Source organism: Nerophis lumbriciformis, linkage group LG05 (assembly GCF_033978685.3).
Source record: "Nerophis lumbriciformis linkage group LG05, RoL_Nlum_v2.1, whole genome shotgun sequence".
NCBI lineage: Eukaryota > Metazoa > Chordata > Actinopteri > Syngnathiformes > Syngnathidae > Nerophis > Nerophis lumbriciformis.
Genome location: NC_084552.2, coordinates 32283294 through 32311275, shown reverse-complemented (window position 1 = coordinate 32311275; position 27982 = coordinate 32283294). Strand labels below are relative to the sequence as shown.

General features: G+C 39.5%; 1 protein-coding gene across 7 annotated transcripts; it reads right to left on the bottom strand.

Annotated features, from left to right (window-relative positions):
* Positions 1-861: 861 nt before the first annotated feature.
* btr12 (bloodthirsty-related gene family, member 12) lies at positions 862-27714 on the bottom strand. Of its 7 annotated transcripts, none has more exons than XM_061959052.1 (10): positions 15738-15777; positions 12843-12923; positions 8709-8778; positions 7699-8174; positions 7312-7503; positions 7135-7230; positions 2275-2508; positions 1881-2028; positions 1757-1783; positions 862-1562 (listed from the first exon to the last, which is right to left on the bottom strand). In XM_061959052.1, exons 3-10 carry the CDS (start codon positions 8731-8733, stop codon positions 1024-1026), a joined length of 1737 nt encoding a protein of 578 aa, XP_061815036.1. In that variant the 5' UTR covers positions 8734-8778; positions 12843-12923; positions 15738-15777; the 3' UTR covers positions 862-1023. The 7 variants fall into 7 exon arrangements, with proteins under 7 accessions (XP_061815036.1, XP_061815038.1, XP_061815041.1 ...); XM_061959054.1 differs by having other exon boundaries at positions 8618-8778; positions 12843-12940; positions 15738-15770; XM_061959057.1 differs by having other exon boundaries at positions 8661-8778; positions 12843-12940; positions 15738-15770.
* Between the last annotated feature and the right edge of the window lie 268 nt (positions 27715-27982).

Genomic DNA, 27982 nt, shown 5'->3' with positions numbered 1-27982 from the left:
GTTTAAAAAAAAGAAATAATCAAAAACATGACCGAGTGTGTAGCCAACTTGGCGAGGCAATTCGAGCGTATCGCTGCTAGTCTGCACCATACTGAAGCAAAATTAGTCTAATGCCAGTCAAGAATTTTAAAATAATATCCAAAGCGGGGACATTTATCCATGAAAATATGGCAAAGCTGCTAATGGTGCGCTTGACGGAGAAGCAGTTCGAAGGAAATACCATAGAAGTCCGCTCTCCAAGGTAAATACTTAATTGTTATTACATTATTTGAGTGTAGTTGTTTGTAGTACATAGATCACATTGATTTGAATTCATTTCAATGGGAGATGTTGACTTGTGATACAAGTGTTGTCACTGAAACAATCAAGCTCCTAAGTTGAGGTACTACAGTAGACCTTATTTCCAGCACCATTTGGCCACTATTGAACATGTACAGTATATACTGTACCTTATCATTGCAAAAGAAGACTATTGAATTAAGAGCCTTGCGCTTTCGAGAGTTTGACTGACGGAACAAAGTCATCACTCGAGGCAAAATATTGACACAATGTTAGCAACTTGGCCACAAGCGCCACACAACAACAGAATGGTGATTAGAGATATGAAAAGTCATGAAGACTCACCAGAGAGCAGCTGCCTTGAGGCTCAGTCGTGCACTGACACATGAGATCGACTGCCACCCCCACCAACACACACCTATGACCCAAAATATACCCCCCTCCCGTTCCTGCTTTTAACCTAGATACACATGTAAAGACTGTCAGAAGGACAAAACTCAACGTGTGTCTTCTGCTGTGTGCATTTTTAGTCAAGTGAGTAAGATTGTCTAATTAAGTCTCTTCTTTTAGTATGAAGTCATCTTTATTTAAAAGTTTAGAAAACAGAAGAAAATATTGCATACAAAACTACCAGGCGTTTGAAACCACCTGGGGATTACCGTGTTTGAAAGATGTGTGCGAGCAAGTCTTTAAACAGTCTCTCAGTGGCGTTTGAGTCAAGTTGAAAAGTTTGTGTGGTCACAGTCAGGCATGTTTGATGGCCGTGATGACGAGGGGGGAATTGTTCTTGCCATCCTGGCTGAGGCAGGGGCTGAAGATGGGGTATACACGTTCATTAAAGTTGTGAAAGAAGGTGTAGAGGTGCACGCGGGCATTGGAGTCATAGAAGGACACCTGACCTCCTTCATAATCCAGAAAGATTCCCACTTTGCTGGGCTGGGATGTCAGCATGAGAGGCAAGCGCGACGAGGCCAGGGCCTTCACCTCGCCGTTCTTGAGCCACAAGCACCAGTAACCCCCTTCTGGACTCAGCTTGATCTCGCCTTTACGGCGGGCCGTGCCATTAGCCAAGCCGAGAGTCCAGGCCGTCTTGCGGGCCACGTCCACCTCCCAGTAATGTCGACCAGAGCTGAGACCCTCCCGGCCCAAGACAAAGAGAGCCGGGCTGAAACGTTTAGCGCCGTCTGTGTGGGAGGTCTTGCGCTCCTCATACCTCACCTGGTGGCCGTCATCGGACACGGCCAGGTTCTTCTGGGCGGTAGCGGGGTCCAAGAGGACTTCACCTGAGACAGAGAAGATTATTACACCAAAGACACATTCTTTTTCTCCTTTAGACATGGAATCAGGCCCACTGGCAACACACAATCTGGATTGTTAGTGAGAGGCGCCATCTAGTGTCCATCTTTAAATCACCATATCTTATAAACGTTTACTGGTTTAAGGGCATGCGCTTATCCAAGAGAAAAAAGTGACTCACTTGAATAATTCTGCAACTTGCGGAGTTCTGAAAGACAACAACAAAGGGGCATAGTCAGACAGACGTCAAATAGAAAACGACAAATGGCAACTTTTTATTTGAAAAAACAACATGGTTATCAGACCTTTGCCATATAGCCTCTTTAACTCCTCCTGAAACTTGTCAACGAGGACACTGACGGAAGCACGGAGGGTCCCCAGGCAGAAGTCCGTGTTGACGGTCACCGCCGACCAGTCGGTGGGCTCGGGCAGGGCGGGAAAGGATGCCAAATGCTGCCAGGAGTGGAGAAGGAAGGTCATCCATGTGAGGAGTGTAACATGTCTGGATCCACCCTCTCCAAACTGCCCAAGGATGCAACCAGGGGCCATAGATTGACACCGCCAGGAATCGAGATGAAATCCCTAGCCTTCAGCTTATTGCCTACCGCAAACTTTTAAGGTGTCAGACAGTGAGGTTTACACACATGCTATCGCACAGCCATACCAGCAGTGACAATACCACAAGTCATTTCCCGTTACCTGCAAGAACACCACCTTGTCTTTAATCTGGACGTGGGTGTCCAGCTCGTGGCTACGCCTCCTTAGCTGACTAAGCTCGTTCTCCAGGCCTCGCGCTAACTCCTGTGCGTGACGCTCAGCCTCACGCTGCCTGGTTGTGATGAGTTCCACCAGGTCGGCCTGGCTCTGCTCCACCAGTCGCTGCAGCTCGGCGAACACCTGCCAGCTCTCCTCCAGCTCCTTCTGGCCGCTGGTCTGCAAAGCACAGCCCACAGACCCACCATGAAGTCCACTGTTAGGCTGTCACTGACTGTAACTCTACTCCACACTTTGGATTAGTAAGCATTTTCGTGTAAATTAGCAAGTGACTAATCACTGTTCTTTGTGTGCATTCGATTCCTGTTTGCTGTCAGAGCAACTGGACGAGCAGGTTCCACATCTCGGAACCAAACACTGCTCACTTTAACCCGAGAGTCGACTTAAGTCAAAACAACAATATGCCTCTTAAAGGGGAACTGCACTTTTTTTTTTTTTTCCTATTGTTCACAAACATAATAAATATATATAGACATGATGACGGATGTATTTTTATTTAATGCATTCTAAATATTAAATAAACGTAAATAAAAGGAAACTCCACTATTTCGCTCGTAAAATCCAATAAATAACCATTCTAAAAACGCCAACAATACTCCATATACATTTTGTGACATTAATATTACCCAAGTTTTAGTGATAACACAGAAAAAAACTATTTGTAGCGGCAACGTGATCACTACTGTGTTTCCCTATGTTTACATCATCAAGTGGTCTGCTGTTTTTTCGCTTCCTTGCTCCCTGTAAATGTATTCTAGTTCATAAATCATTCATCTCACCTGGACATGAGACGTCTGAGTAGGTAATCCGACAAGTTGGTACACTTTGACAGCCATTTAGGACCCGAAAATGGCCAGGACGACACGAAAAGATGCTTGGTCCCCCCTTCCACACATCGTTTCTTTGTGAGGATTATAAGACATTTTTCACCGAAATTAGGGATGTCCGATAATGGCTTTTTACCGATATCCGATATTCCGATATTGTCCAGCTCTTTAATTACCGATACCGATATCAACCGATACCGATATCAACCGATATCAACCGATATATACAGTCGTGAAATTAACACATTATTATGCCTAATTTGGACAACCAGGTATGGTGAAGATAAGGTACTTTAAAAAAAATAAAAAAAAATAAAACAAGATAAATAAATTAAAAATATTTTCTTGAATAAAAAATAAAGTAAAACAATATAAAAACAGTTACATTGAAACTAGTAATTAATGAAAATGAGTAAAATTAACTGTTAAAGGTTAGTACTATTAGTGGACCAGCAGCACGCACAATCATGTGTGCTTACGGACTGTATCCCTTGCAGACTGTATTGATATATATTGATATATAATGTAGGAACCAGAATATTAATAACAGAAACAAACAACCCTTTTGTGTGAATGAGTGTAAATGGGGGAGGAAGGTTTTTTGGGTTGGTGCACTAATTGTAAGTGTATCTTGTGTTTTTTATGTTGATTTAATAAAAAATAAACGATTCCGGTAATAAAAAAACCCCGATACCGATAATTTCCGATATTACATTTTAACGCATTTATCGGCCGATATTATCGGACATCTCTAACCGAAATGTGAATATATCAACATCCTAGCAGCCGGCAGCATAATGACAGCAGAGCTTTCACAGTAAGTGATGTTTTATTATGTTTGTTAGCTCTCATTAAGTCTGCAAATGTGATGCGTTTTTTAAAATTAATGCGCCGCGTACGCTTAAAATGAGGAAAATACGTAAATATTAAATGTTATTATAAATGTGCCTGTTTCCTACATTGCATATATACTTAGAGCATGTATATAAAACCTCAATGGAGGTGTTTGGATATTTTTTAAGGGCTTAGTAGGCCGAATTGCGCGGCTGCCATACTGTAGGCTCCATTGTAAAATGGAATACTTTAGATGAGGTAATTACAGCCTTTGATAGGTCAGTAATTCATAACAACACTGATTTTAATGCATTAATTTTGAAACAATTACGTTTTTTTCCCCAAAAAATCTCACACTGTGCCCCTTTGCCGAAAAATGGACAAACTCAAAAGTGTTAGAAACGTTAAATTCTTCAAAAATCTCAGCCGCTTCAGACATACTCTTAGATATTCGTTTTTTATTATAATTTTTTTTGGTTTATTTTTTTTTAATGTGTAAAAAAAAAAAAAAAAAAAAAAAAAAAAATTACCGGTACTGTGGGAAAAACACTAAATATGCAATATGTTCAAAAAATGTGTTTCCATGTCTGATGCCCGAGTGCAGCTGGGATAGGCTCCAACGCCTCCGTGACCCCCAGAAGAACAAGCCATAGAATGGATGGATGGATGGAAGGTATCAGAACCTATTTTTGCTGAAACTGAACGTGTTGTTTTAACGTCCTGTAAAACATTGTATACTTCATGATATGTCGTCATCTAGTGGTTTAGTGGTGCCATTGCACATAAACACACTGACAATGGACACACAATTTCTTCTAAAACCACATTTACACACCTCTGTGTAGCAATAACAGCCCACCACAATCAATGTATGCAGAAACACTGTATATGAATGAATAACATGTTTTTCGCATTTTTCCTTGTGTTTCGAAGAGAGATGTTCAGATTCATTCAATATCATAATAACTCAACTCATGTGTATACGTTAGCCTTTAAATAGACCCCCCTTTTAGACCAGTTGATCTGCCGTCTCTTTTCTGCTCTGCCCTCCTCTCCTGCGTAGAGAGGTTATTAGGTGACCCCAGATGATGAGCGAGCTGTTCAAAGTCAGGATCCGGGGTGCACCACTCATCTGTGCATCAGTTGGGGACGTTTCTGCGCTGCTGACCTGTCTCCACTCAAGATGATCCCCTGATGGCCCCACTATGGACTGGACTCTCACACTATTAAACGAGATCCACTCGACGTTCATTGGGACAGGCGGGTACCCACATCTGCGGTCCCCTCTAAGGTTTCTCATTGTATCCCATTGGGTTTAGTTTTTTCTTGCCCTGATGTGGGATCTGAGCCGAGGATGTCGTTGTGGCTTGTGCAGCTCTTTCAGACACTTGTGATTAAGGGCTATATAAATAAACTTTGATTGACTTTGAACATGTCAAGTTTTTAATATATGGAAAAATATGTGTTACTTTGGGAGTCAATGGGCGAAGAAGCTAAGTGTGTTGTAAATGAATATCTCCTATTTTACTTTGTAAAAAGTGCCATGATGTAATTTTAAAGATAATTTTAAAGATAAACTTAATCAAAACTATGTGGACAAATTTCAGCTCTTTGATCTCTAAAATGTAACTGATTTGTCAATGATTGAAAAAAAAAATGCAGACAATGTCCGTTTTTTGGTCAAAGGTGAGTCGAGGGTTAACTACTCTTTAGTAGGATGTTCATCCAAGTCATCTTGCACAAGCACAACACAATTACTACGGACAAGCGGTAGAAAAATGGATGGATATAGCTTAGGGATGTCCGATAATGGCTTTTTGCCGATATCCGATATTCCGATATTGACCAAACCCTTAATTACCGATACCAATATCAACCGATACCGATATCAACCGATATATACAGTCGTAGAATTCACACATTATTATGCCTAATTTGGACAACCAGGTACGGTGAAGATAAGGTCCTTTTTAAAAAAATAAAATAAATAAAATAAAATGAATCAATTTAAAAAAAAATTATTGAATAAAAAAGAAAGTAAAACAATACAAAAACAGTTACATAGAAACTAGTTATTAATGAAAATGAGTAAACTTAACGGTTAAAGGTTAGTACTATTAGTGGATCAGCAGCACACACAATCATGTGTGCTTACGGATTGTATCCCTTGCAGACGGTATTGATATATATTGATGTATAATGTAGGAACCAGAATATTAATAACAGAAAGAAACAACCCTTTTGTGTTAATGAGTGTGAATGAGTGTAAATGGGGGAGGAAGGTTTTTTGGGTTGGTGTATTAATTGTAAGTGTATCTTGTGTTTTTTATGTTGATTTAATACAAAAAAAATAAAAAATTAAAAAAACAAAAAAAAAATATGATACCGATAATAAAAAAAACGATGCCGATAATTTCCGATATTACATTTTAAAACATTTATCGGCCGATAATATCGGCAGGCCGATATTACCGGACATCTCTAATATAGCTAACATGTTGATTTTTAATTTGCTCTTTAAAATAAAATAGTTGTGGTCGTCATTTCAAATGTATTTGGGTCAGCCATGAATATAGACAAACCAGGTTAAATGTATCAAACCCTCATCACATAAAAGCAAAAAAACAATTTGGGATTTAAATTGAACGACTAAACTCTGATACAAAGACACTCCTTCGCTGGGTGCAAATAGACGCATGGGATGTTTTGTCCCCACAAACTGGTCACACTGGTTGAACAAGCGCACTTGAACGCATCGCTATAGGTGGTGCACAAGAGGGCAATGACTCAGCTGCCACTCAATATATAAGGTAAGGCTCTTATCTATTTAGTGGCAAGGAGGAAATTGAAAATAATCTACCAAGTTTATTTTCACTTATGACTTTGTAACAAATTACTGCCACCTACAGGGTGAGAGTGGAACAGCATAATGGAATTTTCGGGATTGTCGGGCCTTGGCAGAGAGGTCTGCGCTCTGCTACTTGGCTCTTTAGCTTTTATATTAAACATCCATCCCTCCATTTTCTATCGCTTGTCCCTTTTAGGGTCGCAGTGGGGGCTGGAGCCTATCCCAGCTGCACAGAAGAGTTCAAATGTTGAATCTGTCACTGCCTCATTAGCTTACCTTGATGACCTTTATGGATTCTTTGACTTCCTCCAGCTTCTTGGCTCTCTCCTTGATCAAGTGCCGCAGTTCAGACCTTTTCTTTCCCAAGATGCTCTAGGGATAGGGGGCCGGGGGGAGAAAGGTCATGTGACTGTCATGTGAAAGGAAAGGTTAGCACACAAGACCGCCACACACCATCTTCTTCTTCCACTCGTGGTCCGTGGAGACGATGTCATGCGACTTATGTGCGGAGTCCACGCAGGCGGCGCAGATGCAGATGTGGTCCGTGCGGCAGTAGACCTCCAGCAGTCGCTCGTGCTTCCTGCAGATCTTGTCCTCCAGGTGGAAGGTGGGCTCAATCAGGCGATGTGACGTCAGGGATTTCACCTTGAAATTCAAATCATTCAACTTCTAGCTCAGTTACAGCTAATTATTATTACCTATTCTGTGTTATATGTTGCACGATTGTACCAAGCAAAATTCCTAGTTTGTGAACCTGTTCTCAAACAATGGGAATAAAACTATTCTAATTTTGATTCTGTCCCAACCGGAAATGTGATAGTGAGGAGCTGGCGGCGGTACCTTTTTGTGATGTCTCAGGTGGGTTTCACAGAAAGACCCAGGACAGTTGACGCAGGACTTGTGCGCTTTTAACTTCCTCCCAATGCAAGCATCGCAGGGTACCTCGCCGTCCCGTGCAAACTCTCCGGTGTCAAGACCCGGTGAGCCCCCATGGCCCCTGTCGGAGCCCAAATTGACGGTGGAGCCTCGCAAAGGGGACCCGGGCGCCTCCGCCCTTCCGCCGGAAACTACCAGCCCCTGGAACTGCGATGAGATCTCTGCCAAGACCCTGTTGACACTCATCTCAGGCTTCCTGGTGTAGCTCTTCTTGCACATGGGACACAGGAACTTCTTGGTGTGGTTCCAGTATCCCTGCAGGCAGGCCTTGCAGAAGCTGTGGCCGCACGGCGTGGACACAGGCTCCACAAACACCTCCAGGCAGATGGAGCAGGTGAACTGGTCCTCGTTGAGGACGCGGCCTCCCGGAGAGCTTACACCTTGAAGAGAATGAAGGACAATAAATATTTACTAGAGAAGCCTTGGAAGCATGTTCCCCAAGATAGCAAAACAACATTTAATCCAATAGTAAACATTTATTCTGGTTTAACAGTCAACACAGCACAAGGAAGTGGCCTTCATAGCGCTACACTAAGTATCTGAGGAATGTAGTAATTCAGGAGCTTCCACCTGAGAGAACCGACGTCAGCTTCTAAAGAAAACCTCAATTTAATGTTAACTAATGTCAATAAAATACAATATGTGGTCTGTTTCATTCTAGTAGGCCTCCAAAAATATGACATGATATAACAAGCGTCAGTCCAAATGTGTTCATTCCAAATCAAACCACCTGTTTATCAAGTAAAAATATTCAATAGTGTTTCACTACAAACCACAAACAGTCCAAATAAGAAATAAATGTCAATGTAAAGTTTAAACTCACTCTGCATGTTGTTATGGGGTGTAGCAGCCAGTGGTTAGATCACCTGTTTACTTTGCAATGAACTAAACAGCCTCTGCGAGCTTCCTGATACCTGAACGCTCCCCTCCCATTCTCATTGCGACACACCCAGGTGTTGTCTGTACGCTCCAAAGGTGGACCTCCTGAAACCAGACACCGAAACACACTATGAGTGTTTATATTTAAACAATGGAGAGGACTCAAATTCATAATAATGAGATTTTAAGGAACCGAAACAGAAGAAAAAGACTTAAAACAAAGGCGTCCGAAGTGCGGGCAGCGGTGAATTTTTTATTTGACTCCGGCACATAAAATCAAACCAAATAAAACTGCAAACGTGGAAATAAAACAAAATGGCACAATTCAACGATTCAAAGAGAAACAACTGAAATGTTGATATTAATAACGAATAACATCATAACACATAAATATACTAAAATAAAATAAACCCAGACACACGTACACACATGCGCGTGCACACACACACACACACACACACACACTTACTCACACACAGAATCTCTCTCTGTCTCTCTCTCTCTCTCTCTCTCTCTCTCTCTCTCTCTCTCTCTCTCTCTCTCTCTCTCTCTCTCTCTCTCTCTCTCTCTCTCTCTCTCTCTCTCTCTCTCTCTCTCTCTCTCTCTCTCTCTCTCTCTCTCTCTCTCTCTCTATATATATATATATATATACATACATATCCATCCATTTCCTACCACTTGTCTCTTTTGGTATATATATATATATATATATATATATATATATATATCCATCCACTTCCTTCCACTTGCTTCTTTTGGTACACATATATATGTATATATATACTGTATATATATATATATATATATATATATATATATATATATATATATATATATATACACACACATATATACATATTTATATATATATATATATATATATATATATATATATATATATATATATATATATATATATATATATATATATATATATCAGTGATGTGCGGTGAGGTTGATGGCTGGTGAGGCACTGACTTCATCACAGTCAGATTTACAAACATATGAACCTTAAAGAGTATCTTATTCACCATTTGATTGGCAGCAGTTAACGGGTTATGTTTAAAAGCTCATACCAGCATTCTTCCCTGCTTGGCACTCAGCATCAAGGGTTGGAATTGGGGGTTAAATCACCAAAAATGATTCCCAGGCGCGGCGCCGCTGCTGCCCACTGCTCCCCTCACCTCCCAGGGGGTGATCAAGGGGATGGGTCAAATGCAGAGGACAAATTTCATTACACCTAGTGTGTGTGTGTGTGACAATCATTGCTACTTTAACTTAACTTTAACTTTACACATACAAACTGTAGCACACAAAAAAGCACATTTAATAAAAAAAACGTTATTATGGTCTTACCTTTACTTATAAATGAAGTCCACAACTAAAGCCCTCACTTAAACTTTCCACGTGCAAGATTGAATCTATTTAAAAAAGAGTAACCGAGGGTTTATAAATGTCGCCTATACTGTATGAAACTACAAAATAACAAACACGGAGGCTCCAGTTTACACGAGGACCACTTTATTTACTTTCTTTCAAAAATCTCCGCAACGTGACATCACTTCCGCTCTTAGCGCCTTCAAAATAAGAGCTCAAGGCATATACTGTATAACAGCGCATAACAGGAACTTAACATCACAAAGAGGAAAGCCCATGAAAATAGGTTACAAAAGTTATTTAATAAGAAGCCAAAAAGTGCAAAAACAATAATGTTGGTGTTGGAGGAGTTGTGAATTATGTACACCTGCAGTCTGCAGGTGTATCTAATGTTGTGTCCCTGCAGTCATTCACAACTCCTCCAACACCAACATTATTGTTTTTGCACTTTTTGGCTTCTTATGAAATATTTTTTTAAAATAGATTCAATCTTGCACGTGGAAAGTTTAAGTGTGGGCTTTAGTTGATATAACAAATCTACGGCGGGGGTGCAGGAGGCGAGCCTCACACAGTGCGTCTTTTGCAGCTGTTTTATGATCGCTCAGCACAAGAAATACTTTACACACATACAGTTGTTGACAAAATACACTGTACATTATATACCTCAGCTAACTAAACTATGGAAATGTATAATATAGTTCATATAGCAATACAGTCTCACTGCACAGCAGGCCAGCAGTTAGCCGAGTCATTGCGCAATCCATGTTGTGGCACTGAGTGACGTGCCTCAACTGGCTGCTGTTCACCGCACCGTCTCTTCTCAGTATTTGAATGGCAAATGTGAAAATTCAGCGATTTTGAATAAAAATTATCTAAAACTGGTGAAGTTAAATGGAAAATAACTTTATAGTATAATAACTGGATACATATAACAATTTAATTTTTGCAAATTTTGCATTTCCTTTGGAAATCGAGGTCCCAGAGTCTGGAGGAAGACAGGAGAGGCACAGGATCCACGTTGCCTGAAGTCTAGTGTAAAGTTTCCACCATCAGTGATGGTTTGGGGTGCCATGTCATCTGCTGGTGTCGGTCCACTCTGTTTCCTGAGATCCAGGGTCAACGCAGCCGTCTACCAGCAAGTTTTAGAGCACTTCATGCTTCCTGCTGCTGACCTGCTCTATGGAGATGGAGATTTCAAGTTCCAACAGGACTTGGCGCCTGCACACAGCGCAAAATCTACCCGTGCCTGGTTTACGGACCATGGCATTTCTGTTCTAAATTGGCCCGCCAACTCCCCTGACCTTAGCCCCATAGAAAATCTGTGGGGTATTGTGAAAAGGAAGATGCAGAATGCCAGACCCAAAAACGCAGAAGAGTTGAAGGCCACTATCAGAGCAACCTGGGCTCTCATAACACCTGAGCAGTGCCAGAAACTCATCGACTCCATGCCACGCCGCATTAACGCAGTAATTGAGGCAAAAGGAGCTCCAACCAAGTATTGAGTATTGTACATGCTCATATTTTTCATTTTCATACTTTTCAGTTGGCCAACATTTCTAAAAATCCCTTTTTTGTATTAGCCTTAAGTAATATTCTAATTTTGTGACACACGGAATTTTGGATTTTCATTTGTTGCCACTTCAAATCATCAAAATTAAATGAAATAAACATTTGAATGCATCAGTCTGTGTGCAATGAATAAATATAATGTACAAGTTACACCTTTTGAATGCAATTACTGAAATAAATCAAGTTTTTCAAAATATTCTAATTTACTGGCTTTTACCTGTATATATATATATATATATATATATATCTTTTTTATTTATTTATTTATTTTTTAGATATGAAAGTGCCCCTCTGCATCTTGTTATTTTTCCGTATACACGGCCCTCTGTGGAAATAGTTTAGACAGTTAGGCTAGTCTTATTGCAAAGCTTTGCCGTAGCTTCTCGTGGCATCCACACGTTTTTTTTACTTTTTTTGTATTTTTACCTTATTAGAATAAATCATCCAAAAAAAAAAAATAATAAAATAAAAAATATGTATATATATATATATGTATATATATATATATATATATATATATATATATATATATATATATATATATATATATATATATATATATATATATATATATATATATATATATATATATACATAATTGTATTTATTTTTATTTTTTTGGATGATTTATTAAATACAAAAAAAGTAAAAAAACGTGCGGAGGGCCGTGTATACGGAAACATATCAAGATCCAGGGAGACACATTCATATATAAAAAATATAAACAAAAATATAAAATAAATATAAAAAATAAATAAAAATATACATAAAAAAAATAAAAAAAATAAAAGTATATGTACATATAAAAAAAATAAAAAAATAAAATACAAATATTATATATATATAATTGTATTTTTTTTTTTTTAATGTATATTTTTATTTATTTTTTATATTTATTTTATATTTGTATTTATATTTTTTATATATGAAAGTGTCCATCTGGATCTTGATATTTTTCCGTATACACGGCCCTCCGCACGTTTTTTTTTTTACTTTTTTTGTATTTTTATATTAGAATAGATCATCCTTCTTACCTGCATGCTGCTTCCTGACGACCTTTGCAAATGTATTTTACATGTATTTATGTATATTTGTATTTATCAATTTTTTTAAATATCAACGTGCCCCCCCTGCATCTTTATTTTGCCATATCCACAGCCCTCTGTGGAAATAGTTTAGACACCCTGGCTTAGAAAGTAGTGATCCAAAATGCTACTTTTTACCTTCACCACTGGCTGGCAGTGTTGTACTGGATGAGAGAAGAGGGTTCTTGTCAGCAACTGATGTTGTCTCCATCCTGCATCCTGAGTCAAAATAGAAACTAGGATACGGCAACAGAGTTCTTTTAGGTTATTTTAGCACAGATATTGGTTTGACTAATACTCTTGACTGTTGTTATTGTAGTTTTGATACATTCAGTTTTGGCAGAGAAGTTCTGGAACTATAAGCCATAGTCTGAGGTACAACCAGCATTTTAAAGCTACTCAGCAGGATGTTGAAAGAGCATTTAAAAGCAAATAAAAATAACATATTAGAGACAATATTTGTGGACGTGTACTTAAAACATGTGCTAAAGATTTAAGTGTTGTATTTTTAAAACATCCCTACAGACTTTTATTTGGGGACTTTTCCTCAGCTTTTAACACAGTCCAGTCTCATATCCTGATTAGAAGGTTGACTGTGCACTTTAACCTGACTAATATTTTGATAGTCTGGATCCTTAGATTTTTAACAAGCAGAATACATTCTCATTTTAATGTTGACAAGACCATCATGATCATCATTTTATAGAACCTGTGTTGTCTTTGTCCCTGGTCTCATAGTTCAGTCACCTGTCATTAAAGGACAATAATTCCCTAAATTAAATTGCTAAAGTTTCAGGTAAATTATTTGGTGAGTCTCAGCTCTATGCTGCAGCCATCCTCTATAGTTAACAGGTAGTGAGGATAGCCTCTTCCATTTTAACTGATGTGACACACTACCTACACAGCCATTTTCAGCTTCTTGTCATAACGTGGACTATGGGATGGTTTGTTTTCCCGGAATGCAAAGGAATTGGAGCGGACGTGGCGTGAAAGTAAATACTAGTGATGGGTCCGGCAACACCGATGCATCGGCGCATGCGTCGAGCTCATAGAGCAAAACCCTGTGTCGCGGTGCGCGTACCGCTTTTAGAAAGTCACGTGACCGATCATGAGCTGTTTTGGTCACGTGACCGATACGCGAACTGTGTCGCACTGACGCCTCCTCTGTGCCCTGTGAGTGTGTCTTTTCTACAGCCGGAGAAATAATAACTAAGAAGAGAAATCGTCTAAAATGTAATACGTCGGAAAAACTTTTTTTTTTTTTTTTTTTTTATAAAAATGTGTAAAAAAATAATATTAAAAAAATTCCCAGTCCACAATCATCCACAACACGTTCTCTTAGATTTCCATGTTATGATACATGTTCACATTATTTATTGACTGTATCTAAAAAAGATACAAATATATTTTTATTTAAATGAAGATATGAAATAATCCTAAATGAAATACAATGACTTGGTTTATATTATTGTATATACTAGGGCAGGGGTCACCAACGCGGTGCCCGCGGTCACCAGGTAGCCCGTAAGGACCAGATCAGTCGCCCGCTGGCCTGTTCTAAAAATAGCTCAAAGAGCAGCACTTACCAGTGAGCTGCCTCTATTTTTTTTTAATTTTATTTATTTACTAGCAAGCTGGTCTCGCTTTGCTCGACATTTTTAATTCTAAAAGAGACAAAATTCAAATAGAATTTGAAAATCCAAGAAAATAATTTAAAGACTTGGTCTTCACTTGGAATAAGCGGTAGAAAATGGATGGATGGATGGATGGGTCTTCACTTGTTTAAATAAATTCATTTATTTTTTAATTTGCTTCTTATTACTTTTAGAAATACAATTTTAGAGAAAAAAATACAACCTTAAAAATGATTTTAGGATTTTTAAACAAATATACCTTTTTACCTTTTAAATTTCTTCCTCTTCTTTCCTGACAATTTAAATCAATGTTCAAGTAAATTTATCTATTTTTTATTGTAGAGAATAATAAATATTTTAGCTTCTGTTTTTTCGATGAAGAATATTTGTGAAATATTTCTTCAAACTTACTATGATTAAAATTCAAAAAAATTATTCTGGCAAATCTAGAAAATCTGGAGAATCAAATTTAAATCTTATTTCAAAGTATTTTGAATTTCTTTTAAAATTTTTGTTCTGGAAAATCTAGAAGAAATACTGATTTGTCTTTGTTAGAAACATAGCTTGGTCCAATTTGTTAAATATTCTAACAAAGTACAGATTGGATTTTAACCAATTTAAAACATGTCATCAAAATTCTAAAATGTATCTTAATCAGGAAAAATTACTAATGATGTTCCATAAATTCTTTTTTTTATTTTTTCAAAAAGATTCAAATAAGCTAGTTTTTCTCTTCTTTTTGTCGGTTGAATTTTGAATTATAAAGAGTCGAAACTATGTTTCAAAATTTTATTTTAAATTTTTTCTTGTTTTCTCCTCTTTTAAACCGTTCAATTAAGTGTTTTTTTCATCATTTATTCTCTACAAAAAAACCTTCCGTAAAAGGAAAAAAAAAAGTACGACGGAATGACAGACAGAAATACCCATTTTTTTATATATATAAATTTATTTATTTAGCTATTCTTGTTTAAATCACACTTACGTGTAACTTACAAATGACAATATATTTATTTATTTAAGTGTGTATCAAACTGGTCGCCCTTCGCATTAATCAGTACCCAAGAAGTAATTTTTGGTTTCAAAAAGGTTGGTGACCCCTGTACTAGGGCATAAAATCAGTGTCAGTTGAGTCGGTCCATAGGTTGCCTGTAGGGATTTTTAATGTCCAGCAGATGTCAGTATTTAGTGACACAGTATCGACACAGTATCAATACAGTTTTGCAATGTGTCGAAACGCTTCATGATGCCTCATCAACCCATCACTAGTAAATACATCTCTATTTTAGCACTAACTACAAAAGGGGTACAAACAAAAGGCGCGCTCAAGGCAGAGATAAACTTGGCTAAGAAACAAAAACTACCACAAAGGCAAAACTATGGACAATAAACAAAAACTTACTTGGAACGCAGGGAACTATGGCATGGATTTCAGAGGTAATGTCGCCAGACGGACTAACTGAAAAGGACAGGCTTAAATACTAGTGACATGATTGATGACAGGTGTGTGAGTCCGAACGTGAAAACAGGTGCAACTAATGGGTTGACATGGTAACAAAGCAAGGGAGTGAAAACGCGAACTAAAAAGAGTCCAAAAACCAAACAGAACATAACTTAAACAAAACATGATCACAGACATGACACTTCTCTCCTCTGGACCGAGGTTTTTAGTTCCAAGAGGCAAAACAAAACGATACAGATGCAGTTATCATCACATACCTAAACAAGTTGTAGTACCTCTTTTTGCCCATATTTGTTTTGGTGTAATTATTATGGTATTTTATTCTGGCTTGTCCCAAACCTTATCTGATTGTGATTTTATATAGGGATGTCCGATAATATCGGCCTGCCGATATTATCGCCCGATAAATGCGTTAAAATGTAATATTGGAAATTATCGGTATCGTTTTTTTTTATTATCGGTATAGGTTTAAAAAAAAAAAAAAATTTTTTAATTTTTTTTTTATTAAATCAACATAAAAAACACAAGATGCACTTACAATTAGTGCACCAACCCAAAAAACCTCCCTCCACTCATTCACACAAAAGGGTTGTTTCTTTCTGTTATTAATATTCTGGTTCCTACATTATATATCAATATATATCAATACAGTCTGCAAGGGATACAGTCCGTAAGCACACATGATTGTGCGTGCTGCTGGTCCACTAATAGTACTAACCTTTAACAGTTAATTTTACAAATTTTCATTAATTAGTAGTTTCTATGTAACTGTTTTTATATTGTTTTACTTTCTTTTTTATTCAAGAAAATGTTTTTAATTTTTTTTATTTTTTAAAGTACCTTATCTTCACCATACCTGGTTGTCCAAATTAGGCATAATAATGTGTTAATTCCACGACTGTATATATCGGTTGATATCGGTATCGGTTGATATCGGTATCGGTAATTAAAGAGTTGGACAATATCGGAATATCGGATATCGGCAAAAAGCCATTATCGGACATCCCTAATTTTATATCTTCCTGTATGTTTAATGGATGTCCTGATCTTGCTGGCTGCAAAACAAGTTTACCTTTGAGTACTAACAAAGTCCCCTAGCCTGTCCTATCCTAACCAATGCGGTTGTCCAAGAGAAATCCAAGCAGGTTTACTGAGACCTGCTTCTGTTGTGCTGACTCATCCAAGTCCGATTCTTCCGTATTGATCTCTTGCTCTTCCTTTCCTGCGCATGTAACTGCTTTTCTACTTGTGTTACGCCTTATTGATCCAACAGAGTCATGATGACACCTACAAGAAAAGTTGTTGTACTCTTTCTTGGTTTTTGGACTGCAGAGGGGGAAGGGGGTCAATTTCAAGGGTTAACACAGTGAGGTGTATGTGTGATGACACTTGAGAGTTTATGCCACACGCCTCTCTCAGAGTGAGGATGTCTGCTTTCTCTCCGTCGCAGTGTCAGTAAAGCTAAATACTTCTGCTCTTTGGAATTCGATCGTAGGGATGGCATTCTTCAAACGCCCCCCCCTTGTCTCTTTTATGATCTACTGCGATGCTGAAGGTGCATGCAGGTCAACTTCCTGGCGAACAGACAAGCGGAACGTCATTGGTATATTCCTCATGACCATAGTTATTGATAGTTGCTGTCACACTGACTGAAATAGTCGGGGAAACACACTTGTGAAATTTTGCCTCATTCTGCATTCTGCAACAGGAAATGGTGCTGCGCCATTAATGCTCCTGACAATGTTGAGACGTGATATTGATGCCACTTGGGAAGTTCTTTGTTTCTTGGCACAGGAATAAGAATGGACAATGTCTGCAAAGTGTGACACTTTATGGGGGCAAAGGTTTTACACAGCAGCCTAATTCAGGTTGAATAAACAGATTTGGTACAATGCAAAAGGTATCCTATTATGCAAAAGTGACTTTTAAGGAAGCCCTAATAGTAATATGTGTCCCTAGAGCAGTGGTTCTCACATTGCTTTTTTTTTTTACCAAGTAACACCTCAGAAAACACTTTGCTCTCCAAGTACCACCATAATGACCAACATTAAAATACAGTAGCGTAGTAAGCCTAAGTATTCATTAAGAACAAGGCAGAGGTTTCATTTAACACAGGGGTAGGGAACCTATGGCTCTCGAGCCAGATGTGGCTCTTTTGATGACTGCATCTGGCTCTCAGATAAATCTTAGCTGACATTGCTTAACACAATAAGTAATGAATAATTCCGCTGGTAATCACAGTGTTAAAATAATGTTCAAAATATAAAACATTCTCATGCATTTTAATCCATCCATCTGTTTTCTAGAAGTCGCATTAATGGTAAAAATTATTGTATTTATTATCGGTTAGCTTCAGAATAACAATGTTATCAAAAAGAACAAGGGACTTTTTATGCTCTAAAAATGTTGGTCTTACTTAAAAATGCGCGCATTTAGTTGTATTCAGTGTTAAAAAATATTATATGGCTCTCACGGAAATACATTTTAAAATATTTGACTTTCATGGCTCTCTCAGCCAAAAAGGTTCCCGACCCCTGATTTAACAAGTATATTTAATATTTTGGCCACCGTAAAATTACACAGAGCTTGAACAGTAACACTGTTTGAATATTGGAAAATAAAACACTCAATGCTTAATTGATTCTTTGGCATACAGTATCATTATATGGAGGCCAAGTACCACCAGTGGTACCCGTACAACGGGTTGAGAATCACTGCCCTAGAGTCTATTATATGAGCACCACTCGTGAGAAAAATATATCACCCTCACTTGTTTTGTCCGTTAATGTCCTCCACAAAACAGCACATGCAGAGTAAAACAACAAGGATGGACAAAGAAGCCAGGCGAGTAGGAGCCGCAAAAGACAAAAGACTAAAACAATGAGTATCAATGCAAGAAACCAGGAATAAATCCAAATCAATGGACAAGATGTCGAAGAGGTAGACCAGTTCACCTACTTGGGAGTCACAGTTTGTAAAGAGGGAGGCGGCATGAAGGACCCGAAGAATAGACTGTCGAAAGCGAGAGGCGCATTCATCAGACTTGGAAAGACCTGGAGCTCCAACAGCATCACAAGAAGAACAAAACTAAAACTGTACAAGACACTAGTGGTAGCAATATTGCTATACGGGTGTGAAACCTGGAAAATGAACAGAGGAGATAACAGGGCGGTTGACGTATTCCATAACAAATGCCTACGAAGAATACTCAGAATCTGCTGGCAAGATCACATCAGTACTGAAGAACTGCTGGAAAGAGCGAATATGAAGCCACTCAGTGAGGATGTGAAGCTACGAAGATGGAAGATGATTGGACACATACTACGACAGGACCACAACAACTGCAGCATGACATGGGCACCATGGGAAAAGAAGAAAGGGTAGACCAAAGACCACCTGGAGGCGTATCGTTGAGAAATAAAGGAAAGAGGGAGGATGGAACTCGTGGTCGGAGGCGAGGACTGCAGCAGCTGATCGTGAGAAGTGGAGAAGCTCTGTGAGGGCCTTATGTGCCACGAGGCACCAAGTGGATAAGTAACAACGGGTAACTTGTTTTGTCCACTTTTGAGAGATCAGTCACTCAATTGCTCGCTTTTGAAAGAAAAACCTTCGATCATGGACATGACACCGCCTCCGCCCATCCCCTCAGCGAGGTGTACCTGCTTTACAGTATGCATACATCCACCACTTTGTAAAAAAGCAGTATTAGCTACACATCTTCACATGACACCTGGAGCTTTGTGATTTGTCCATCAGTCAGCTGCAGAAAAAGCTGCGAGTTTGATAATTTTTTCTTCAGCGTTCATGCTAACTTTGAATGTTCTCGATGTTAAATGTGAGTTTAAATGTAGCACTGTAGCTCACATAGCTATGCAAGTGTTGCACATGTCAATCAATCAATCAATGTTTATTTATATAGCCCTAAATCACAAGTCTCTCAAAGGGCTGCACAAGCCACAGCGACATCCTCGGTACAGAGCCCACATAAGGGCAAGGAAAAACTCACCCCAGTGGGACGTCGATGTGAATGACTATGAGAAACCTTGGAGAGGACCGCATATGTGGGTAACCCCCCCTAGGGGAGACCGAATGCAATGGATATCGAGTGGGTCTGACATAATATTGTGAAAGTCCAGTCCATAGTGGATCCAACATAATAGTAAGAGTCCAGTCCATAGTGGGGTCAGCGGGAAACCATCCCGAGTGGAGACGGGTCAGCAGCGCAGAGATGTTCCCAACCGATACACAGGCAAGCGGTCCACCTCGGGTCCCGACTCTGGACAGCCAGCACTTCATCCATGGCCACCGGACCTGTGTGTCTCCCCCTCCACAAGGGATAGGGGGGAGCAGAGGAGAAAGGAAAAGAAACGGCAGATCAACTGGTCTAAAAAAAAAAAGGGGGGCTATCTAAAGGCTAGAGTATACAAATGAGTTTTAAGATGTGACTTAAATGCTTCTACTGAGGTAGCATCTCTAACTGTTACCGGGAGGGCATTCCATTGTACTGGAGCCCGAATAGAAAACGCTCTATAGCCCGCAGACTTTTTTTGGACTCTGGGAATCACTAATAAGCCGGAGTTCTTTGAACGCAGATTTCTTGCCGGGACATATGGTACAATACAATCGGCAAGATAGGACGGAGCTAGACCGTGTAGTATTTTATACGTAAGTAGTAAAACCTTAAAGTCACATCTTAAGTGCACAGGAAGCCAGTGCAGGTGAGCCAGTATAGGCGTAATATGATCAAACTTTCTTGTTCTTGTCAAAAGTCTAGCAGCCGCATTTTGTACCAACTGTAATCTTTTAATGCTAGACATAGGGAGACCCGAAAATAATACGTTACAGTATGTGTGTCCTATCCCATTCCTGAATGTTATGTTGTTGTCTGCAGGGGCGCCGCTAGGGATTTTGGGCCCCATGAAAAGAATCTTTACAGGGCCCCCAACACAGTGTCATTATTTTTTCTGTATTATAATTTCATCATCATTAGGGGCTTCTCTGGGCCCCCCTCCATCATGGGCCCCTAGAATCCGTCTCCTTTATCCCCCCTTTTCGGCACCCCTGGTTGTCTGTGATAAATAATACATTTTACCTTGGACCAGTACAGTTACGGCGAACATGTAAAAAGTGGATAAAATACACAATAGCGCTTCTTGGACAAACACAGCTCATAGCATTAAAGCTACAGACACACCTCACAGGTGTGGCATATCAAGATGCTGATCAAACAGCATGATTTCTGCACAAGTGTGCCTAAAGCAGTCCACAATAAAAGGCCACACTTGTGCAGTTTTGCTTTATTGGGGGCCTGTTGGGTCAGAAAAACAGTCAGTATCTGGTGTGACCACCATTTGCCTCATGCAGTGCAACACATCTCCTTCGCATAGAATTGATCAGGTTGTTGATTGTGGCCTGTGGAATGTTGGTCCACTCCTGTTCAAAGGCTGTGCCAAGTTGCTGGATATTGGCAGGAACTGGAACACGCTGTTGTGTACGCCGATCCACAGCATCCCAAACATGCTCAATGGGTGACATGTCCGGTGAGTATGTTGGTCATGCAAGAACTGGGATGTTTTCAGCTGCCAGGAATTTGTGTACATATCCTTGCAACATGTGATGGTCTCGGGTGAATGGCACAACAATGGGCCTCAGGATCTCGTCACGGTATATCTGTGCATTCAAAATGCCAGCAATAAAATGCACTTGCGTCCGTTGTGCATACCATAACCTCACCCCCACCATTGTCCACTCCATTCACAACGTTGACACCAGCAAACCACTCTCCCACACGACGCCACAGACGCTGTCTGCCATCTGCCCTGAACAGTGAAAACTAGGTTTTCTTTTGTGAAGAGAACACCTCTCCAACGTGCCAGACGCCATCGAATGTGAACATTTGCCTACTCAAGTCGGTTAAGACTACAAACTGCAGTCAGGTTGAAACCCTGATGAGAACGACGAGCATGCAGTTTCTCACAGTTTGTGCAGAAATTATTCGGTTATGCAAACCAATCGTTGTGTCAGGCTTGCCCCTGACAGTTTGGTTGTGTTTTACTTTTTCCTCTGTGTGTGTAGTATTTCCTGTCAGCGCTCTTGTTTTGGTTCTGTTTCCTGTTTCTCCATGAGTGCTGTGTGCCCTCAGCTGTGGCTGATTGGCACCTGGCCACACCTGGTGTCAATCAGCCAGCTGCTATTTATACCTGCCCTACCCTCCAGTCACTGCTGGATTATTGATTGTCGTTCCTACCGGTCGTGTCGTTGTTTGCTGTATGCTGTCATTGCTAGCTGTGTGCGTTAAGCTATTCCCTGGATCCTGACTCCTGTTCCTGCTTCCTGGTTCGTGTTTTCCTTTTCTTATTTTTGAACATTAAAACCATGTTTCCTTGTACCAAGCCTGCTGCCATCTCTGCATATTGGGGTTCGTCAACAACACACCTTGACACGTTGCAGCAGCTGTACAGGTGGCTGGTCTGAGGCGATCATGGAGGTGCACCTGCTGGATGTGGAGGTCCTGGGCTGGTGTGGTTACACAAGGTCTGCGGTTGTGAGGCCAGTTGGATGCACTGCTAAATTCTCTGAAACGCCTTTGGAGACCGCTTATGGTAGAGAAATGAACATTCAATTCACGAGCAACAGACCTGGTGGACATTCCTGCAGTCAGCATGCCAACTGCACGCTCCCTCAAAACTTGTGGCATTGTGCTGTGTGATAAAACTGCACATTTCAGAGTGGCTTTTTATTGCGGGCAACGTAAGGCACACTTGTGCAATAATAATGCTGTTTAATCAGCATCTTGATATGCCACACCTGTGAGGTGGGATGGATTATCTTGGCAAAGACATGCTCACTAACACAGATTTACACACATTTGTGAACAATATTTGAGAGGAATAGGTATATTGTGTATAGTCAAAGTTTCAGAGTTAGTCTCATGAAAAATGGGAGCAAAAACAAAAAGCCACATTTGTTATAATACTCTCCTGTAGATATATATACATATATATATATAGGTACATACATATGTATAGGTATATGCATATGTATACAGTGCTGTGTAATGTAATAAAATAAGCATCTAAATCAATTACAACAATCCAGTTATCTTTTTCATATTTATACATCTTGCATATTCATGATGACACACGCTAAACGGACTGCTCTCCTTATTTTGCTCATTTAAGAGATGCAATCCTCTGCGCACAAACTTAGATGAGCTTTGCGTGTGCCATAAAGTTTGCACATCTTTTAATACACGCAAACCTTTAGTAGATCAGACCCTAAATGTGTTATGATTCCACTAGTGTTGAACACGAGCACACGCTTTAACTCATCCTTTAGTCACTTAAAAAACACATGAACGCTGTTTCCAGGGGTCTGTGTAAGTGGGGGGTGATTTTAAAGATTGAATGCAGCTTGGATAGGCTCAAGCACCCCTTGCGGCACCGAAAGGGACAAGCGGTAGAAAATGCATGGATGGATGTCTAGTATATCACAATTCACAAAATCATATTAAGATAGGTATAATGTCACCAAGTCAGCTGTGACATTTTTACGGGCTTTTGATTGGACAAAATGTGCATGACAGTGGGTGAATGAGTTTGTGTGTAGACAGAGATTGTTTTGAAATGACACTTGTGTGACCGTAGATCGGTTTTACACCGGAGATTTGTTTTTAAAGTATTCTTGTTCCAGGGCTCGAATTTAACTGGGGCAATTGCCGCGACCGCCCTCTCATTTGCCGTAATGCCCTAAAAATTGACCAACATTTGCGGCAACACTTTGCCGTGACTGCCCTTGCTAATGGACAAGGGATATAACAGTCAACGGTATAATGATAAATAAAGATATTATTCCAGACGGTTAGTAATACAGTTTCCTTTATAAATTACAGAAGACCCTATGACCCTATTCATTTTTAACAACACAAAATCAGACACATGCGCACTTTCATTGCTTGGCTTTCTAATCATGGAGTAGTAACACTGTTGTGATCTCGCACCAGTGGTGCACCCACGGACTATACTTAGTCATCAGCCATACATGTCACACTAAGGGTGGCCATATGAACAACGCCAACACTGTCATAAACCTGTGCCACATAGTGAGACCACACTAAAAAACAATGACAAACACATTTCGAGAGAATGCCGGGACGCTACAGTCTTTTTCCCTCGCTTCCCGCCGTGTGTTTAAGTGTGCACTGCTGTGTTTAGATGGAGACAGGTGTGGACAATATTGAATACACTTGTCCCCACACTAAAAGTATACAGCAAAGGAGAAAAACTATATGATGTTGCTTTCATTTTGACAATACAACGCCCATCAGCTGCTGTGACAGAGTTAATGAGGTGAGGAAACATGCTGCCACTCCTGTTTTTTGTTGTTGTTGTTGGCCAAACTGTTGTACTGAACCACAAGGGGGCGTTAGAGAAGAACACATCTTGTTTATTAGACTTTATCTTAATTAGCCAAACTGCTTTGTGTTTTATTTTGATATCAAAAAGTAAACGCTATGTTTTTTTTATTTTTTTTATTTTTTATTCGTGTCACAAAGGTATTACTTTAAAAACCATTTGACACACACATCAATTTTTATTGGGTGTAGTTAATTCCTATATGACATATTTCTGCTCAAATTCTTAATGGATCTGTCCCAATACATCTACATGTAAATAACTTAAAAAAAAAAAATACTTCCCTCTATCAAAAGGTGAACATAGAGATAATGTCAGACTCACTATTATGTTAGATCCACTATGGACTGGACTTTCACAATATTATGCTAGACCCACTCGACGTCCATTGCATCCGGTCTCCCCGAGAGGGCGGTGGGGATTGGAGGGAGGGGGGGGGGGGGGGGGGGGTCCTCTCCAAGGTTTCTCATAGTCATTCACATTGACATCCCACTGGGTTGTGAGTAGAGATGTCGGTCGATAAATGCTTTAAAATGTAATATCGGAAATTATCGGTATCGTTTTTTTAATTATCGGTATCGTTTTTTTGTTAGCTTTTTTTTTTAGTTTTTTTTTTAATTAAATCAACGTAAAAAAAACACAAGATACACTTACAATTAGTGCACCAAACTAACCCCCCCCCCCCCCCCATTTACACTTATTCACACTCATTCACACAAAAGGGTTGTTTCTTTCTGTTATTAATATTCTGGTTCCTACATTATATATCAATATATATCAATACAGTCTGCAAGGGATACAGTCCGTAAGCACACGTGATTGTGCGTGCTGCTGGTCCACTAATAGTACTAATCTTTAACAGTTAATTTTACTCATTTTCATTAATTACTAGTTTCTATGTAGCTGTTTTTATATTATTTTATTTTATTTTTTATTCAAGAAAATGTTTTTAATTTATTTATCTTAATTTATTTTATTATTATTTTAAAAAAATGACCTTATCTTCACCATTCCTGGTTGTCCAAATTAGGCATAATAATGTGTTAATTCCACGACTGTATACATCGGTATCGGTTGATATCGGTATCAGTAATTAAAGAGTTGGACAATATCGGAATATCAGATATCGGCAAAAAGCCATTATCGGACATCCCTAGTTGTGAGTTTTTCCTTGCCCTTATGTGGAATCTGAACCGAGAATGTCGTTGTGGCTTGTGCAGCCCTTTGAGACACTTGTGAATTAGGGCTATATAAATAAACATCGATTGATTGATTGATTGATTGATTGTCACTGACAGTTTGGTTATGTTTTAGTTTTTCCTCTGTGTTTGTGTTTTATTTCCTGTCAGCGCTCTTATTTTGGTTCAGTTTCCTGCTTGTCTACCTGAGCGCTGTTTTCCCTCACCTGTCCCTGAGTGGCAGTTTGGCACACCTGGTGGCAATTGCCAATCAGGCCACTATTTAGACCTGCCTCGCCCTCCAGTCTGTGCTGGAGTATTGTTTGCTGTGAGCTGTTCCTGTTTGCTGGTTCCTGATAGATATTTGCAGTTTGCTGTCTCCTAGCTCCTTGTTTCTTGGTTTCCTGTTAGCTGTATCCTGTTAGCTGTTTCCTGTTTCCTGGTGTTTTCCTGCATTTTCTTTTGGACATTAAATCACGTTTTCCTGCATCCAGCCTGCCGTCTCTGCATCTTGGGGTTCGTCACCACCACTACCTGACAGATAAAGGCATCATGAAATGACACAAAGTTGACAAGTTTGTATTAATAATGAATTTAAAAAAACTGTATGTATGCATGCATGCTTTGGAGCCCCTGCCTGGAATGAAAATAATATTTGCCTTGGTGCCTTTAAAATATGAGCCCTCCTTTAAGGCAACACTTGCCTTGACCTTAAAAAGTTAAAATTCGAAGGCCTGTTCGTGTGGACACGACCTAAATGTCAGCATCAATACATTCCTTAACACTATTGTAGGACGTCTGGGATGTGTTTCAAATTGTTGCAAAATACTATAACATGTGCTCCTAATTGCAAAAAGGACTCTGTGAACCGTCAAACGGAGACCTCATCTGAGAACCTAACCCCTAAAACTGTAACATGACGAGTTGCATTATGTTATATGCTCGCACTTCCCCCATGGTTTTCAGCATGAAAGCATGCAGGCTAACGTGGGATTTGATTTCTTAAGCAGCTTAAGCGATGCATCAGAGCCTAGCGGCGCCCTCCTCCACTCCGATGGCATCTAATGTCATCGGTTGATACTTGATCCCATGTCGATTGTTTGCAATTTGTCACGAGTCAGATGTGCTTTTGTTTTGTTTTTTTCCAAGTAAATCATGTCTTAACATTTTGGTTAAATGTTTTTTACTTTGAAACTAAAAAGTGTTGAATCATTACCCTTCGTTGGTTGCATTCTTGGCTGTGAATTTGTAGTTGACTTGATGAAGCACATTTTGAGAACACTGATGACAAGCTTCAACCACCCTTGAAGTAAAGTATGAAGCCAAAAATAGGTTGCCTTCATGGAGAGTAGTGAAATGCATCATGGGTAAGAATTTCAGGCCACAAAAAGCTGTGGTATAATAAAGCTGCTGGAAAACAGCAGCAAGGTTGTATCTCTCCCTAACATCAAGATGAGGGAGTGCAGCCATTTATAGATATTATTGATCAGAGGGACAAGTGATCCTCGTGATTGAAAGGTGATCTGAAGAGAGAAAGCTTTTGATTGTGACATAAATGTATTTCCTTTCTGACCTCTGAGATCAATCCATTCTATGTATAATTGAATGCTCCAAATTCCTATCACAAAAAAAAAAAAAGACTTCCTGTTTGAACTAGAGCAGCACCCAGTGGGGACTAGAATGAAGCCAGCTCCTACGGGAGAACCTTGCAGCACCCCTTAGACGCTCATCCAGTACTGTCGACAACTAGAAAAGATTTAAGCAGGCCCGGCCCTAACCAATCTGGCGCCCTAGGCAAGATTATAGGTGGCGCCCCCCCACATCGGCAGTGAAGTGTATATACCAGGGGTCGGCAACCCAAAATGTTGAAGGAGCCATATTGGACCAAAAATACAAAAACAAATCTGTCTGGAGCCGCAAAAAATTAAAAGCCATATTACATACAGATAGTGTGTCATGAGATATAAATTGAATTAAGATGACTTAAAGGAAACTAAATGACCTCAAATATAGCTACAAATGAGGCATAATGATGCAATATGTACATATAGCTAGCCTAAATAGCATGTTAGCATCGATTAGCTTGCAGTCATGCAGTGACCAAATATGTCTGATTAGCAGTCCACACAAGTCAATAACATCAACAAAACTCACCTTTGTGCATTCATGCACAACGTAAAGAGTCTGGTGGACAAAATGAGACAGAAAAAGAAGTGGCATAAAACACGTCCTAGAAAGTCGGAGAAAGTTATAAATGTAAACAAACTAAGGTGAGTTCAAGGACCGCCAAAATTAGTAGGACAAAACGATGCTCGCCAAATACTCGAAAAGTGAAGCATGTATAACATAAACAGTGTGCTTTATAACAATTAGGGAGGTTTGTGTCATGTTTGTCCTCCTACAGAAACCATATTAAAACAAAGAAATATATTTTTTCCCCCTCATCTTTTTCCATTTTTCATACATTTTTGAAAAAGCTCCAGAGAGCCACTAGGGCGGCGCTAAAGAGCCGCATGCGGCTCTAGAGCCGCGGGTTGCCGAACCCTGGTATATACTCACAAGAAACCGAATAGCTTTGTCTTTGACCTTTTTT